At 39.1% G+C, this 18515-nt stretch overlaps 1 protein-coding gene across 1 annotated transcript; it reads left to right on the forward strand.

Moving 5' to 3' along the window:
• Positions 1 to 12031: 12031 nt before the first annotated feature.
• On the forward strand, positions 12032 to 18103 carry LOC139962105 (uncharacterized). Its single transcript, XM_071961989.1, has 4 exons — positions 12032 to 12190; positions 13831 to 15874; positions 16283 to 16362; positions 17338 to 18103. Exons 1-4 carry the CDS (start codon positions 12062 to 12064, stop codon positions 17341 to 17343), a joined length of 2259 nt encoding a protein of 752 aa, XP_071818090.1. The 5' UTR covers positions 12032 to 12061; the 3' UTR covers positions 17344 to 18103.
• The last annotated feature ends 412 nt before the right edge of the window (positions 18104 to 18515 follow it).

Consider the following 18515-nt stretch of genomic DNA (forward strand, 5'->3'; position numbering starts at 1 on the left):
TGGAAAGATTTTCGAATTATTTATAGTAATAAGCTGTATTTGTGACTGTATCTTGTCATTCAGCCTCTTAAGAAGATCCTGCTAGGATCGAAACGTCAGGTCCTCTTACTTTTACACGAACTGTATTGTAATAAGAATATGAACCTAATCTTCAGAATTCAGGTAAAATTCTAACAGCTTCTTCTTCAAACAATTAAACAACACTCCCCAAAAGAGTACTTCCTTTACCATATTAAATTGTTAACAGACAATGCAGTGTTAACATTAACACGCATTTTGAGGGGAGGGGACGGGATGGGTAGATACAGATTAATTGAATTTATTCTTACAAAAAAAAAACAGCTTTTTGAAAGCTATCATTGAACGTGAGAATCCTGACAATCTCCAGATCATGCAAAAACAAAGCAAACTTTCACAGCCATTGTTACTGCAAGGTTCCAACTGAAATAATTCACTTTTCGTTATTATCCAGGAGAAAGAACAAACCAAATTCGGTAGTCTTCCAAACAACACTTTTCGGAAATTCTCGAAAAATTCGACGAAAGATTGCAAAATCATAAATAGGGATACGTTCTTTTCTCACTAAAAAATAAACCACCGAGTTTCTGCCACGCAACCACCGTTCTTCAAAATGAACTGACCGAGGTAAAACGTTAAAATCCCATAGACTAAAATGACGATTCTGGGGAGCGATACCGTTGGACGGCCTCTGGCGAATTATTTCAAAAGAGCTGTTCACACTTCCTGTATGAAAATCCTTGAGTTGTCTCAACAATCTTTGATGATGACCAAAAAAGTCCTCCACAATGAAACACGGTGATTACATCCCACACAGATGTATCATTTCTAATTAGAAATCGTCCTAGAAAGACTCAAAGCCCTTCTCCACATCTCAAGTCTGCCCTTTTTAGAACTGTCGAATTTTGTTTCATTTCACGCAAGTACCAAAAACCTCTTTCAAGTTTGTTTATTTTTTGTTTCTATTTTTGTTTAAAGCTGATCGACTTTGGCGTCTGGACGACCTTTAAAGATAAACTCTAGGTTTTCCGATTGGAATGACGCACGGAATTTACCAAAGTTTGATCCTGTATCCTACAATAGGTCTTCCTAATGCTATCAATTCTCCGTACCAAAAATCTAGCATAACTTAGCAGGGCGGAACTAAGCGTTCATCTAACTCCGTTACGGCTACAGAAGAGGAAAAGGAACATATAAGATAAAAGAAGCTTACACATTGAGAATGAATGTTAGGGTCCTTAAACTATCTCAAATTGTCAAAGGTATTATATAACAGATGACGCATATCTTTCCATTCTCTGCCAACATTCTTACATATTCTACAATTAAACCAAGGAACCTTGGCAACCGTTTAGGGCAGACAAAAACCATGTTTCTGGAGGATTTGAAGCAGTGGTAATCAATGAGACAAAAAGGTTTAAGACAAAAGAAATACTTTTCAAACCACAAAACTGTTATTAATAGTCAGGCTACTTTCCCATACCACAATTCGAAGCATGACGCAAAGAGAGGGAGACAACAAAACTGTACTTTTTATTCTTTCCTGTTTTCTACCTACAAGGTGAGGAAGTACTCTTCACGGGTTTTTAACATATCCAACATTTGAAAAACAAACCTTAAAGCTGTAAACTAAAACCAAAAAGTTCTTTTGCAATTCAAAAATATTTGTCTTGGTTTTGGGTGTTTTTTTGTCGGACATACCGCAAACTTAGGACACAAAACTGACTTCTCTAATACAAACCCTTTTATTCTTTTATTACCATATCCTTGGATAGCCTTTATTTCCCCGCAATGCTAAAACAATATCAATAGTCAGATAACATACATTTTTGGCATACCATAGAAAGGGAATGAAGTCCAAGATTATGCTAAATTCTGCTAAAATGGTCACCACATGTTTTACTATGTCGTACCTACCCCCTTGGGTGACTAAATGCATGCATTCCTATGGGTATACTAGCCATTAACACAAATACTACTGTCCAAAGAAATATCATCTATTTAAAAAAGTGGAAAAAACAATTGCATAGTAATATTTGATAGCTGATAAAAGAGACAGTTACTGAAATTATTGAGCAGAAGGGAGAAAAAGTAACAAATTCTGGAGAAAGAGATATTAGGTCAATTTGATATTGCAGAGTCCATCCTACAACAGTTGCACATAGACTAACTGCTGAGACACAGGAACAACTAATTTTCTGAGTAAAAATGGCGTAAATACAAATATTTCTGAATTCGAAAAAGACGCATACTGATTGGTTGATCCTTCACTCCAAGAAAGAGTGTGTGTCCTAAGCTTTCAATCGGCTCATTGGTTCACTCCTTTTTAAAGAGAATATTAAGTTCTCTGACCTTGAAATAGGAAGCTTTCTGCCGACTAATGGAGTGAATTTCCGCTCCATTGGAGTGATTTTTTCACTCTGCGAAGAGAGTGAAAATTTCAATCTTTTGTTTTTAGAGTGTACTGGTTTAGATATTTTCGAGTGACGAGCTTACATGTCTCATCACAACGTTAGCACCCGTTATATCGTGCTTATAATGTCCATTTAACACTGTGCACCCTCCATTACCGGCTCCAAGGTTATTGCTCCTCCTTCTCATTAGACCATTTCCTCCCTTAAGTGGCCTCCGGCGGCGTCGAGAGCTGGCTTGAAATACACCCGCCACCTTCGGGGGTCCTCCCCGGCTTAGTCGTTAACTCCTTCGTTCCAAGTTGCCAAGTCATATCAGTGTTCCTTGGGGGGAAATATTTACACACTGTAATTACTTAAAATCTGTTCATTTTTGTCAATAGGGACCCGAGTATTGACAGATAGGTATTGAAATGAGGTTTTAATTTTTTATACATTTTTTTTTTATTATTGAGCTAATTAGGTATGTAAATATGCAAATAAGGTTATGATACATACACTGTACTGTTTTTTTGCCCATATGAAATTATTTTGATGAAATCTGCTGGACTTTTGATAGTTTGATGAGTTCAAGACATGTTATTTTATAAGTAAAATATAATTTGATGTTTGAATGTGAGGAATATGACTGATTTTTCCCCCCTCCCTCCAAACTACTTGACCTACATGTATTATGTAATACAATGGTAGCCAAGCGTAACGTTAAGTCATATATACCTATTGCACTACGACAGTACATGTATATACAATACATACAGTGTGCATGACAGTGTGGCTCACCATATCAGGATTTCATCGTCAGAATCTTCTTCCTCCAACGGCTGGATGGTCAAATTGCCAATAAAAAGAAGGTCTAACGCCTCTTTTTAGTATTTAGTATTTATTGGTCTCCCTCCTCTGGCTTTTTTGTGTTTTTTTTTCTCGGGTGGATAGGCCTGGGTATGCGTCTTTTGGTAGTCCGAAACTCTGACTTGGCTAAGATCTCTCTACGGGATACTTCCTCTGGTAACTTTTGCTGTAAGCAGCCTGCGAGGAGGTCTTCCCCATCGACGGCAGCATGAGCATCCTGGTCTTGAACAATATGTACGGCAATCGGATGGTGGAGCTACCTGGCATGCTAGCTGGTCGTAAGTAAGCCTGGCCAGAAGAACTGATAAGAGCAGGAGCATGGTTCTCGTCCTGAGGAGCTGCTGGTGGTATCTCATAAGCACTTCCGTAGTCAGCATCAGGACCGAGGCAAACTTCATACCCGAGCGGGCCGCCATGTTGAGACTGATCTTTGAACATATGTGAAATTGATGAGCCCTGTTCCGCCTTCATCTTTTCTTTTGTCTCCTGCGGGATCGTTGGGCATTTGAAAAGTGCTTTCCAGCAATCGCCAGGGACCCTGACGGACCTATCTGCCTTGGCCGTTAAGGCAGTCTACTTTCATTGGTCTGCAATCGTTTCGAGCCTGACGAAACACGCAGAATTGACCGGCATGGTGGATCTCGGTTTATTCGACGCCTTTCATGTGATCGTCAGATTCGATACACGGGCTGATTTCTGCGTTTGTGGACCTGGATCCTCGAAATCCAGGTTTCTCCTGAAGATCTTCATCGCCCGTGCAGTAATTTTCGGAAGTAGTCTTCCCCCGTTATGGGGATCTCCTCCCCGTCAATTGCTTCGGCTGAGCCCCTCCTCCACGGGGTCGAAGTCCACGGGGTCAGCCGGGTCGTCTTCCTCCTCTAAGCATGAAAGGCTAACAGACGCCCTACAGTCCCGGACGTCTTCTCCGTTGGTTCACCTTGCAGGTTCCGGAGTCGCATATGGGACGGTGCCCTGGCTGGAAAAGACTGTTCCCAGGTGGCTCGTGTCGGTCACCGGATTGTGAGGTCGCCTCTCTCGTAAGGGGCGCAGGATACCTGTCAACTGAGCCACGCTGGATCCTCATTTTGTCGCCGTCTCGGGGACAGGCGACTATTCTTGGCCTTTCTATAGCCGACAGGAGGAGCGGACCGGAAGGTTTTCGGATCATGACACGTCGTCTCCCCCCTACGTCGTGGTGATCTCAACTGTGATCTGGTTCGGTTCCGTCTTGAGGAGTTGCGGGACGTCTCTCTCCCTCCGCTGCTCCGCTGCTACGCTGCTTCGTCTCTCCAGCTCCCGACTTCGAGAACAGCTCTGATGGGAGTGGTTCCACGGTTGACTGATCTCCGTGAGATCTCATTGGGACCGGGCTCACCGGTGACTGTCTGTTTGCCCGCCCTTCCGCGGACGTCCCGCGAGGGTCTCTCCAGACCTGTCGCACTTAGCTTTTTCCTAGGCACCTTCTTTCTGACCGGAGCCTTGCCCTAGCCTTTCCACTTGGCCGTATGTACATCGGACGTCTCCGGGACCGCCAGAGGCACTCTTTCTCTTTCTCTCTCACTCTACTTCTTCCCCTTCTCTCTCCACCCGCCTTTCTTGCTCTCCCTAACTCTTCTTCCGCTGTCACTCTGCCGATCACTTCCATCTCTCCTGACACCTCTCCAACCACCTCTCCCTCTTCTTCTTCGACAGTCTCTCCTACTTTCTCCTTTCCTGGGGAACCGTTGGGGTTTGGGATTAAAGTTAGCTTGTCCTGAAGGTTTTTTCGTAAGGCCGTGAGTCAGTTGTCTATCTCCTGACATTGGGCTGATGTAAAGGCGATAGGGACCAGGAAAGGGTCTCTCCTAGTGCAGGACCGACACTTTGGACAAAACTCATTTGCTTCCTACGCCCTACCTGGGCAAAACATGCAGCAGCTTACACACTTGAACTGACCCCGCGACATAACTGAAAACTAAGCTAAGAAAATGGTCTAGAAAACAAAATTTCCGATCGAAAAAACACGTTTAAGCACTAAAGATGGTAGAATGAGAAGGAGGGACAATTACTGCGAGGGTGCACAGTGTTAAAGGGTTACCATAGACTTCAAAGGCACGGTATAACGGGTGCAATGGTTGTGAGGAGACAGGTAAGCGAGGAGCAAAGTAAATCCACGAATTTCACGACTTTCAGATTTTTACAAAACCGAATACCTGGAAAACACATTTGATTTCTTGTAACTTGCATGCATGTACACAGCACAGTACACATTTGTACTGACATATCTGTAATACATTGTAATTGTAATTATTGCATGAGTCCTTGGCAGTCGAACATTGCAGCCTCTTAACGAATCAACATTTCTCAAAGGGAAGGGGAGACCATTGAATGTATTCGAATCTCTCCAAACGTATCCTGTGTTCAACCCCGTGACAGTATAAATGCTCTTCATGACCTATCATAAAGTAGAACTGCACGAATCTTGATCCAATTTGTTGCTTAGTAGCCATTTTCTTCCTTCCTTCTATCGTTCAAACTATTTTACCGGATTGGCAACATACTGAAATAATAATTACATGTATAGACAAATAATATTAACAAATGCCTTAAAAGGTAACTTGATCAACACGTTTATTTCTTTCTTCCTTAAAAATTTTCAAAGTTTGAACAGTTTTGAAAGCTTAAAACAGATGTAGAAGAAGTGTTTAAAATATACATAGAGCACCAATGGTGCAGTAGTTAATACTATAACAGTATTATTGAACACTCCAAATTGTCTTTTACACAGAACAAATATACTCTATTAATGAATGAAGCTATCATGTATGAAAACGAGAGAAGTTGGTTAAGGGAGTTGTAAAGAAGAATGTTAATTGCAATCCAACCAAAACTGTTGTATGTTGATCATGAAATGAACACAGTCAATGTGAGCTTTTAAATCGCAAAGACTTACAGGTAACTACATTGCCAAATTAACGAAGTTGCGACCTATGTTTTGAAAAATACAATAGATATACAAAACCAGAATGCAAAATGCATTAAGGTTTCGATGACTTCAATGCACTAGACTTCTGCTCGTTAGTATAACCAGAACTAGCTGTTACAATACCACTATGGCATGATAAACACAGGTCAGTGTACTGTACGTGGCAACACACCTCCACCAAAAACAATAGCGGTATTATATTCACTGTTATGAATCCACACACCAATATAGGTATCCACACACCAGAATAGGTATCCACGATTTCATCGAAAACTATCATGTAAAATGTTTTTCAGAGTTTGACCTCTGGTGACCTATAGGAGACTTGACCTCACAAGCAATATGATTCTTGTACTCAATATGGCAAATCCATAACCATGTATGAAAAGTATCCATGATTTCTAACATGAGAAGTCATGTTTTGAAGGTTTTCAGGCCTCGGCAAATATTTTTTAAAGTACTCGCTATTTGGCGACCGTGGCTAAAAATCTACTCGCCAATTTTCATTCGCAACTAGGCTATGATTGTTGTTCAAGTCTCCAAAGTGTAGATCTGACACATCAATACTTTCAATGAACAAAGTTGTGCAGTTGGGCAGATACATGGTGCTACGTAATTGCGAATTGGAAAGTCATGCTTCTTTGCAGTATGAAATTAAACTTGAAACAATGAAAATCTGAGGTTGTTAGAGCATATATCTTCCAAAAATCTTAGCAGCAACAACAGGTTACTTGTCTCAAAACTGTTTAAATTGTTCGATACTTTGCAAATAATGACTGATAGCCAGTAGTAATATGCCTTAAGAAATAATTAAGGAGATGTTTTGCCATCTTAAGTGTATTGGTATTCTGACTGGTATTATTCACGTTGTTGTGTTAGCGAAACCTATTCTACCCAACCGTTGCTTGCCTAGACAGAATTAAAATTGCTCACAGGCCTAGCCAGGTTTGTTCAAGTTGTTCGATAATCATAAACGTGTCGAAAGTGGAACATCACTTTTAAGGGCTAGCAATGCTGAAACTGGTGGAAGAGACTACATTAATTGAGATCAACAGCCGATCCAGACAAAAGCCCGTGAACTCACTGCCAAACTAAGACCGTGTTACACAATCATATATTTCGCATTGAGATTGGTAATAAAAATTGGTTTCCTGAACACTGCCTGGTCACACCGAAACTACTTCCAACCTCAAATAAATACGACGGAAAACGACCAATAGAACCGCTGTACTACGAACTTCAAGTAGAAACACCTTTCTGAAAGCAAAATAAGGATTCCGATCGGCTCGTTGAAACCAATGCAAATATGTTCGTGTTTTCAGTTTTGGGTTCTACGGATGTCGAAAAGCTCATTTCCAATTGCCAATAGCCCCCTATTCGTATTAGGCGTAACGCAAATGTTATCAGATCCGTTATCTGGTCCGTGGGAGATACGGTAGCTTATAAAACAAGGTTTCAACAATTGTCCGTCTGGTGACTCCAACTGACCTTTGACCTCAATAAAATCTTGTACTGAACGTGTACCAACAACACACTAAATATACGATTCGTCCAACCTTCCCTTCTTGAGTTATCGTGTTTACAAGATTAACTAAATTTGACCCCTGGTGACCCCAAATGACCTTTGATCTCCACAAAAAAACTATTGGCTGTTGCCTCTTAAAATGGTCCTTCCACTCACGAAATATGAGATTGGTCCACGTTCACCTCCTTGAGATATTGTCTTTACAGGGTTTTCACTATTTGGCCCCTGGTGACACCAAATGACCTTTGACCTCCCTACAAAACAATAGGGTTTTATACCTCAGGTGGTACTCATATACACCAAATATTAGATTGGCCCAAGCTCCTCTTCTTGAGATATCATGTTTACAAGCGAGGCGTCACACACACCCATTCACACAATCTCCGCCTGCATGAATGCATAGGTTACGATTACCATCAAAACCAATGACATTTGCAGCCCTGTTTCTAATATCAAACTGGAACATTCATCAAGATGACTTTGTAAAGTATCCATGATATCAGTTAACTATGAAACTTATTACCACGCAAGTTCAATGAATAAGTACATCTTATTTTCTACACGATGTATTAATTGTGAGACAGAAAGTTTGAACTAAATGTGAGATAACAAACTTGTGACATAGCCCCCGTTTCCTGGCTTAACAGTGTGACAAGTCTTGTGACAGACTTCAAATGCTTTTTGACCAACCCAAAAGTAGTTTTCTTGCGTTCAAATAGAGCAGTTGCAAACCCAGTATCAGACTAATTAATAACTGTGACTGAATATGGAGCAAGTGCAAAACAGACAATAAAAGATGTATTTTTAAAGAACAACTTAAATTGTTGAAAACTACTGGAAGAGAGATTTAGGCTACATAATAAATTGAATAAAATATTAGGAGATAATGAAAAATAAGGTACTTGTACCTTATATGGGTGCCATTGTGTATTGTGTTGAATTTTGGCATATCATTTGGCGCATCATACATATACACTGTTATGTCGAACAGTAAGTGCATTATAGGGGTTCGAAAGGCTTATATCATTTATATATATATATATATTTTTACATTGGTTAAATTGTATGTTTGTAACGAGTATGCTTGACACAAGTCTAACGACTATCGTGCAGCTGGATAAATTTACCGATGAATATTCACTTGTTGTCTGTTTTGCTCACGAAGTTCGCATTAGCAACATTCGACATTCTAGTATGCTTTGTTTAATTCACTGATTGCTCCACGGGCATCAATTGAATTTGTGTAAGTCTTTGTTTAGATTACTTTGCATAACATGCAGGTAAAGGGTCAGTATGAATAAGCCGGGTAAGCAGGTCAGGGCGTGATATTCGTATTTGGTACTACTTGATGCAAGGGTGATGGGTGCACCACAGCAGTAACTCGTTGCAGTTGGACGCGATGTCCGTTGGGTGACGTTAGCCCGTAGTATTTCACTATTACGATCGTCGGCGACCTAGTATATGTAGGGGCAACTTTAGTTCCCCGCTGATGAATTCGTTGTTATATATATATATTGTTATATATCTTAAAGGACCTGCCGATACCTGTAAAAAGCCGGAAACTGGGTGTATCATTTTCTTGTGTGTACTAAAACAAACCTTACCTTGCAGTAGAGGGAACGCTATAAGTTAGTCGTATTCTTGTTTCTAATTTGAGTAAAGCGAGGCCGAAATATGTTAAAGATTGGAAAGCACGTATAAAAATATATTTATGAGAAATTTGTTAGTATCGAATGTCTGTACAGGGAGGGCATATTGTAAATAGGTGATACGTGTTAAGAAGGTGTAAAATATATGGGAGATCAGCGAGATCAATGCATGTTTGATATGTTTCCTCTTGCCGATGTAGCGTCATATTTGTGTGAAATATTTGTTTATGCAATGCGTATTTTTTACGTTTTGTTTCAGGGTTTTTTTCCCCATGGTTACGAGGATTGAATAAAGTTACTCATAGTAAAGACACACACCACCTGAGTCTTATGTTGTCCAGTCGAATATTTTTACCTCACCCGTGACAACCGTATTGTCAGTAGTTTGTGTCTGTATTCAGTGTGCTAGCGATGAGATATGTAATTGCCCTCTTGTTTAGATTTTTGGTCTGGATTTTCCTTTAGTACTAAACTGTACTCATATTGTGTACCTTGCATTAACAATCGCTTTGACATTGCAAACTATGTATAATTTATATAAAGTTATGTATACTGGGGTATTATTGGGACCGTCTACATAAAAATTTCCACACGTCCTATATAACGACTTTCCTCTCAATAACTAAAATTGCAGTTTTGAAGGTGTAGATATATTGCACCACTCACCGTAACAACAGTACCACTTATTTGTGAAGGTCCTAGCATGTAAACTTCTAGTAGTCCCCGTAACCCTGTCATATGCCAACGTTTCACATAAACCATATATATATATATATATATATATATATATATATATATATATATATATATATATATATATATATATATATATATTTGCGAGCCAAGAGCAACAGATTATGTTCATCATATCCGTATGTCTCTTCAACTTTGTTTTGCAGAGTTTCAAGACTATGGTCTTGGCATGTGTCGAAGAATATTAGCTCTGGTACAGGCTCTGTCTATGCTGCTTTTGTCCTATTTACCATTTTGTGGATATTGTTTGAACAACCCAGATGCATTTTAGTCTCATAATGCAAATTTCAATTTAAGCAAGTTATTTCAACAACCCAACCCAAACACCCAATTTCAGGATTTTTACAGCTAGCGTGTTTCTTTATGCAATGCTGAATGTTTAGTTGCTCTAGAGCAGTCATGAGTAGCAAGTGGGTCACAAATACAAAGAGAGTGTCAAACCTATGCACGTAGATCAATGACGTTATTAAAAAGGGACTTTGCATGGAAAGCCACTAACAAAACTAGAACAACTGTGTTTGTATACAAACACATGTCATTGTAGTGCGAGATGAAGGCACACTTAGTTAAGTCTAGTTACGGGTTTCCTTCAAACGCCTTAACTTTACTTTTAATGCATGGATCACATGTTGACCTTGGTTATTGAGTCCGTGTTTTCGTTGTCCAAAATTCGTGAGCCGTTGTATTGAAATCGGAATTTGTTTCGTGGAATGGGTACACTAACATCAACTTCACGACGCGAGTTCACGAGTCTGTACGTATACTAGATCCTCCTGCAAGCAGGAACTCGCGAAGAAGCCTAATTGGCTTATCAAAGCCGCAAGCTGACCGAAGTCAGTCTCTCACATTCATATTTAACGTCCATGATTATGAATTGTTAATTGTCAACAACTCTGTAACTGGACGACATACATTGTCTTGAATGAATATACGCCAAACATGACAACATCAATAGTTCATATCGGTACAATATGTGAGATCGTTGCAACGAATGGATGCAGACATTTTGGTAACCTCGAAGTGAAGGTTTCTATGGTGATGACGTAACTTATCCGACCAATCATGGGCGACTATTTACACATTATTGCAAACCTGTTCGGGAAAACAAAATTATCTACCCGGGGTAACCCCTTCAGACCCTGCGAAAATGCCCCATTAAGATATTTTTGTGAGGCAACCAGGACACGCAAGTTATTTCCTCAATGTCGAAAAAATATTTCAGGATTTGGCACACTCACAGAACTTCTGTCGGGATACGTCAACTCCATACATAATTTTTACTATACAATACCATTCTTATGTATAGGACACTTGACATTGTTTTGAACAAAATCAGTGTCGTGTAGACAGACAGACGGGTACAGGATTTTCATAAGGAGAGGATGTGGACATCCATACGGGTGCGTTGAATTCGATTTCCAAGAACGAGGAGAGGGGCGGTGGGAGTCTGTGACTGGTCACCTAGGAAAAGAAAAACTATACTTCAAACTGCATTTTGAGGCATATTTAGGCTATACGTTAGGTCTATAATGAGTGCTACACGCAAGGTTGTACTAAAAGCGGTTGAAGAGAGGGTGGGTGTGGGCAGGGGTCGGGTATTCACCCACAGAACAAGCCAGTTGTATACTTTCTTTCTATTTTAATTTGTTACGTTAAACGAAGAGTCATTATCCTAAAATTGATTAAAGCTGTTTAGAAACATTTTTTGATTTTTTTGATCAAGAAGGGAAATGGTTTGGCAATACTACAACAAACCAAACCTAAATATCACACACCAAAAGGGAATTGAATACGTTCAGGTCGAATGGTTTTATGGGGCGCCCGTTTTCCAGACTTTGTTTGCGTGTCACAAATTTCTTCCTTATAAGGCTCGCTTACGGATTGGCTAAAGATGCGGTACTGCGCAGTTATAAATACTCGTGTTGGTGCCAACGATGTGACATTTGCAGTCCAGATCTCATATGTCAAAGTTAAGTTAGTTCTCTTCAACATATTCATCTTGAAAGTGAATCCATTAAAGGTAAGAACTATCATGAGATTTTTCTCCACTTAGTGCTTTTTCAATCTATTTGTTTTTCAATTTCAATCCAAGCATTAAAATGGCTCACAGCCTCAGAAATGGCATTTGGTAACTTATTTTTACAATGGTTTTTTACAAAGCAACACATAGAGTAGAAATGGATCTTTGTTATTATTTCTCTGTAAAAGAGGTCAGTGGGATAGCGTCTAGGTTTGTTTGTAAGTACCCTATTTCATCTATTATGTAGGATTTGAAGTGGCCTTAAATATGAAACTTTATCTGCACTATCAATTTCAATTGCATATCTTTAGTGTAAAGTAAAAGAAAAGAATAGTAGATTTGAGTGGCAATCGCTTCAGAAAGATTTCCGCTTAGGTTGTTAAAAATACCAATATAATTTCCCAAGGAGTTTACATTGATTGTCTTTAAGTGGTTCGTCCAAGAAAGCTTATCATCAATTACTTATCCTAAATACTTCGTACTGGATGATTTACATATTGCATCACCATTAAAAGTAAAATCATCATGACAACAGTGACTCGTATCTTTGGCATGAAAATGGTGTAATTTGTTTTCCCTGAGTGGAGGCTAAGTTTATTACAGTCGCGCTAATTCTTAAGTTGTCTTAGAGTCTAAGTAGCCTTAGCGGGTTAACTGTTTGCAATCATTATCAAACAGTAAAGCATTAGTAGAATCTGCAAAAGGACTAGTAGAAAAGTTTGTCATCGCTTTGTGAATAAAATTGACATGAACAAGGAAGAGCAGGGGGGTCCCAGAAAGGATCCTTGGGGACACCGTTAATAACGTTTAAGTAATTAGAGTAAGTAACCTTTACATAAATAAATTGCTGTATGTTGTGTAAATAGCTAGCCAATGTATCATATGCCGTACCACGAACACCATAGTGATATAATTCCATTAAAGGGATACAATTTTACCCACGTCAAGCTGACAGCGAACAGTTTTTAAAGATTCTAACAAAGCATTGGTTGTTGAGTGACATTCCCTCAAGCCAAACTGGAAATGTTATCAGAAATGTGTTTAAACAAGATAACACACGTATGGGCCTGTATTTCTGGGGGACAGTAGATTCACTCTTCTTGAGTTAAGGAATAACTTTGGCAACCTCTAGCACATCTGGGGAATATTTAACTTTGAAATACATTGTTAAAGATGTGAGATTAACTTATCACAGGGACACAAGTGCTGGAATATTTTGTGCACGAACGAAAAGAGCACTTTCCTGATTGCATGTGTTGTGTGTGTAGTCTTCACGTATTATTGGTGAGCATTCCAGACACTGTTAAGATGAGCATAAAAAAACAAGAACGTAAATATGAATAGTCGACACGTCAGGAGTTTGTTGACATATTGCACTTCCTGCGAAAATAAGAACAGGAGAGTAAGTTGAAGTATTTTAGAGGTTGTTTTATCAGGGTTGAAATAGTCGAGTCAACTACGTCCGTGTAAACGGTATCCTGATTGACAGAGAATAGTTCATACCGAGAGATTTCGGATATCGAAATGTTTTGTTCACGATTAATGTTCGTTGGCTTTGGTCATTCTGTGAATTTGAGATCATGCAGCACTAACGATACATTTAATGAAGAAACATTATCTTACCTTCTTACTATTAACAGCAACGAGGAATCAACATGGGCCACCTCTCTTTTCTTCTAATCCTGGCTATAGTCTGGTGTGTTGATGGAGCCAAAACATTGCCACAAAAATGTATTTTTGATTGGAAAATCGACTGGAATCGCCCATCAACCGACTCTTCGCCCGCAGTCTTGTCATTTGAAACTCCTGGAGTGCTTGTTTCTGGGGATATCGACATAACTTTTTCTGAATTACTGGAATTCACGGGACTATTGTGGAACGCCAGATCGCCGCTAGAGATAACGGGTTTAATTTGCCAGAACTACGGACCTTACATCTATTCAATGATGCCAGACGAGACGTTCCAGGCAGAATGTAATCAAGTCGTCACAGCGCTCGATAAATCGAGCGAGATTGATATTTCCACAGAATGCATAACAATGTTTGAAATATTTCATATCGATAGCGGAATTTCTGATCTGGTTAATCAGTCTCTAGGTTGCATGTACTCTTGTCAAACACCCAAAGACGATAACTTCTTTTCATATTTCGGCTTCTTTAGCTTTCCAAATAACGGCTTCTTTGACGATTCAAGTAACGGCTTCTATGATTATTCAACGAACGACTTCGATGATGCACTCCAAGAAATCGCAATTGTGAAAGCCCTCGATATAATCGAAGTGGCTTCGAGGGTAGCATTCGATCTGTTGGATTGGCTTGGACCTTCCCCGTTCTCAGCTGATGTATACGGGCTCTGCTCCACATTGAGACTGTTGAGTACTATGCAGATTGATGACATTCTGGGTGAGGTAAAGTCAATTGGTAGTTATGTAGTTGCCGAGGCGCTAGAATTATTCAATACCGTCGACGGTTGTGGCTCTCTCATTGACGAAAAAACTTTGCAGATTATTGATCAGGCAATTTATCCGGACCTGCAGGAGGGAATTTGCGATTTCTTTGCCGGTAATCCCTCTCAAGAGGAGTATGAAAGCAAAGCGGATGACATAATTGACATTATTTTATCAGTTCCAATCGATAGAGATCAGTGCATGAACATCGTAAAAGTTTTGACAGAAAATTATCCAATTGAATTATCATTTTTCGAAAATGTCACAGGCTTTGACATTTTCATTAATAGTGAACAGGAACTTTTTTGTGCCAAAGTCAAAGAATCTTTTTCCCGCAGCTCGCAGTACACTCCCTTGCAGTACGTCTTGCCCGAAAATATTGCCATTGATTATTTTCAATTTACCGAGCCTGGAGAGCTACTACCTAACTTCTATTTTACGAATGCTCTTGACGTGATCGGAGCTTTCCTCAGATCTGAAACTGTTGCAGATGGCATGGAGGTGCTTTGCACTGTGTTTGAGCCTCTTCTGACTGACGAGCTTCGATCTGATGATGTCATTCAAATATGCAATGCGTTCGAAAACGGCAATAAAGTTGCCATTGAACGGCTATGCAGGGAAATCACTGTTCCGTTGTCATTCTATAACCCACCTCCGGCATCATTGAGAGTTCCGAACGAGGCATATTTAATAGTGACTGGTGTGGACGCGATGAGGAAGTTATTCCAGTTAGAAGAATTATCTCCACAAAGTGTCTGTCGAGCTTTGGACAACTTTTCCTCTTCTCCAAACAACCTACAATCCGTATTTCGTCACATCCTAGATGCGTATATCACAGAACTGCTACCAATAGCAAGCGATATTTGTAACGACTATAACAATGTAATCAACTTCTTAACAGATGGCCCCGATCAAGAAATTGCTGTTGAAGTTGCCGATCTAATTTCCAAATACCTTGGATTTACTAATCGCAACGATCTTTGTAGAATGATTTCTGATGGCATTGATGAAGAGTCGGGTCGTGCCAAAGACGATTCAACATCATTTTTTGTAGACGAAGCGCTCATGGTCTTTACTAATAAGAAGCGTTGTACTGAAATGATAGACAGATCTAAAGTTTTCTTCAGAGATACGACAGACGCAGACGCAGATGAATTTATTAAACTGGTGACTGGTTATGCAACCACAGAAACACTTTGTGAGGCAGTGACGTCGTCGTTCGCTGATGAATGCTCAGGTGAGTGATAGACACTGGGCTAGTTTATACGTTAAATGTATGTCAATATCATGATAACTTTTGGAAAGTAGTTTTGCAACTCAGTGTTGTGATTACTTGACGATGATTGCACAATCATGGCTAATCTTTAACTCGACTTATAACTACAGATCACGTCATTTCCAGCTTTGACGTTGTAGTGATTGGTTCAATGACAGCAATATAATAATTTGTTTTGCAAGAGTACGTCTTAAATCACAATCAAGAACAAACTGTGTGTGTGGGTACTTTGTTAAAATACTTTCGAAATCACTGGAACATGCGTTGTAATGATAAGTTTACGAAAAAACAGCTCAGTTCAATCAGATTCCGAACATTTCCCAAATCACCTTACAAGTAATATTATTTTGTTATGGACTGTTCCCACAGGTACGACAGCTACTCGCATCTACTCTCCTTTTGTGATGTTGGTTATGCTCCTTGCATCTGGTGTGTTGCGCAGTTTTCAGGTAAGTAACACTACACTATGCTTAATAGTTTCTACAGTTATGATGTCTCTGCAAACTTAAAATAATTACATTTACTGATGGTTGTACGATTATTTTTTTTTCTTCCAATTGAACCAGACTAGAGTATAACTAGATGAAAGCACAATGTAGACTTTAGAAGACTGAGGGACATTTTTTTCTGCGTATGTATCGTGAAGATAAGTCCTGTACCGGTCTTTACGTATGTTTTTAAAGGCATTGAAGACTCGCCCCAAACCGCGTGCCGCCCTCTGAAATAAGTTACATTTCCGTTGCTTGCAAGTGAAGTTTTCTTCTTGTCGCTACAAAATACAGACAGTAATGAAACGTGACACCTTGTTATCTTTTATCTGGACCTGAGATCAGGGAGTTCCATAACAACTCCCTGCTGAGATGTCCATCGCTGCTATGTACACTGTGTTGCGGGTATTAACCGTAGCTGCATGTATTGAATGTACACTAGTGTATAATTACCGACGGTAGATGTGTGTGTATTTTCTGGGATTGATGGTGGTGTCTAACACTTCTGTTACACCTCATTCGAAACTAGGTCAGATTACCGGCATCTTACGTTTCTTTGTGCGCGAGTCTTCATTCCCTTTAAGTAAACCTTGTACTAATCATATATCAATACTCTCAAAGTAGTGTATTTCTTATGATACTTCTACCCACTATACCTAAAAGTATTACAACAACCAGACCCTAAACGTATATATTGCCAACTACGCAAGGAAATGTCCATCTATTCTATTACTTGAGGAAATAACAATAACATTGAAAGGAATCAACTTAGGGATTAGTTTTGACTGACTTACGTAAAGATTAGTAAGTTTGTAACAAGCTTAAAGCAGTTAACTATCTAAATAACCCAAATGTATAGGAAAGACTTATATTATGTATCATTGTTTACAATACAAATCAAACTTTTGTATTTATTCTGTACTTTTCTCTTTTCAGATTTAAGCTGAACATTTCTCGGTGTCACTATTTTTGCTGTCGTCACTGTTTACTTGCTTATGTAACTTTGATTTTTTACCTGATTATAATATCTACTTTCTTACTACATGTTCTATTGGACGCGAGGCAACTAATAACAGGGATAACCGGAAGAAGGAAGGAGAGGGGGCCATTACATTTGGTCCTACACCTGATATTGATTAGGCCTAGCTTCTACAAAGACATACGGTATATATAACCTCCAAGCTAACAAGATAGATTCAATCAGAGACGGACTTCATAGACGGTTATATGCAACAAACTGTTGTATGCAATTTCTGTGTTATATACGTGTCTAGATATTCCATTTGAGAACAGTATACAACATACGGTGGCAAAGTGACACATATAAGTGTGTGATAATCACTTGATCACAGTGAACAATAAAGCTAAAAGTATTGAATGATTAAATTAAAAGAAAAGATGATCAACTTAAATACAAAAGCGCACCATTTACATTTTTAGATTTATTTTTTCAAACCACAAGCCACACTATGACTCATTACGCAGATTTTTAAGTCCATTTTGTTGGACGGTTTGGTTAGAGTTCTAGTTTTGGTACACTTTTTAATGTCATTAATTTCATAGTCTTCTCAAAATCTTTGTGAATATTTCAATAAAAGTATTTGACTTTAGGCTGTAGTTTTCAACTTATTTTTAAGTGGCTTTATGCGGTTTTTCTTTGCAGTTTTAATTTTTTGGATCAATACAGAAACCAACAACTAGAGTATCAGCACTTTTCATTTTTTTTAGTCTTTGTATATCACAACAGGAATTTCACTTCAATATATCATCATGCGTTGTGCGGATTCTCATTGGTATAGGGTGGATGAAAATGGTGGTATATTATGTATGATGAAGGTGGTATATGGTGGATCATGATGGTGTCATAAGCAGGATGAAGAAGGTGGTGTAGGGTGGATCAAGAATTAAGATGGTATAGGGTGGATCAAGAAGGTTGTTTAGGTGGATAAAGAAGGTGGTATAGGGTGGATCAAGAAAGTTGTATAACGTTAATCAAGAAATCGGCGTAAGGTGGATCAAGAGGGTGATATAGAGTGGATCAAGAACGTGATATTAGGTGGATAAAAAAGGTTGTAAAGTGTGGATCAAAAAGGTGGTGTAGGGTGGATCAAGAA

This window comes from Apostichopus japonicus, chromosome 3, assembly GCF_037975245.1.
Source record: "Apostichopus japonicus isolate 1M-3 chromosome 3, ASM3797524v1, whole genome shotgun sequence".
Lineage (NCBI taxonomy): Eukaryota > Metazoa > Echinodermata > Holothuroidea > Aspidochirotida > Stichopodidae > Apostichopus > Apostichopus japonicus.

Coding starts and splice junctions, on each gene's coding strand:
- LOC139962105 (XM_071961989.1), top strand. CDS start 12,062: ATGCGGTACTGCGCAGTTATAAATACTCGTGTTGGTGCCAACGATGTG. Junction 12,191..13,830: donor TGAAAGTGAATCCATTAAAG/GTAAGAACTATC, acceptor TACTATTAACAG/CAACGAGGAATCAACATGGG. Junction 15,875..16,282: donor GTTCGCTGATGAATGCTCAG/GTGAGTGATAGA, acceptor CTGTTCCCACAG/GTACGACAGCTACTCGCATC.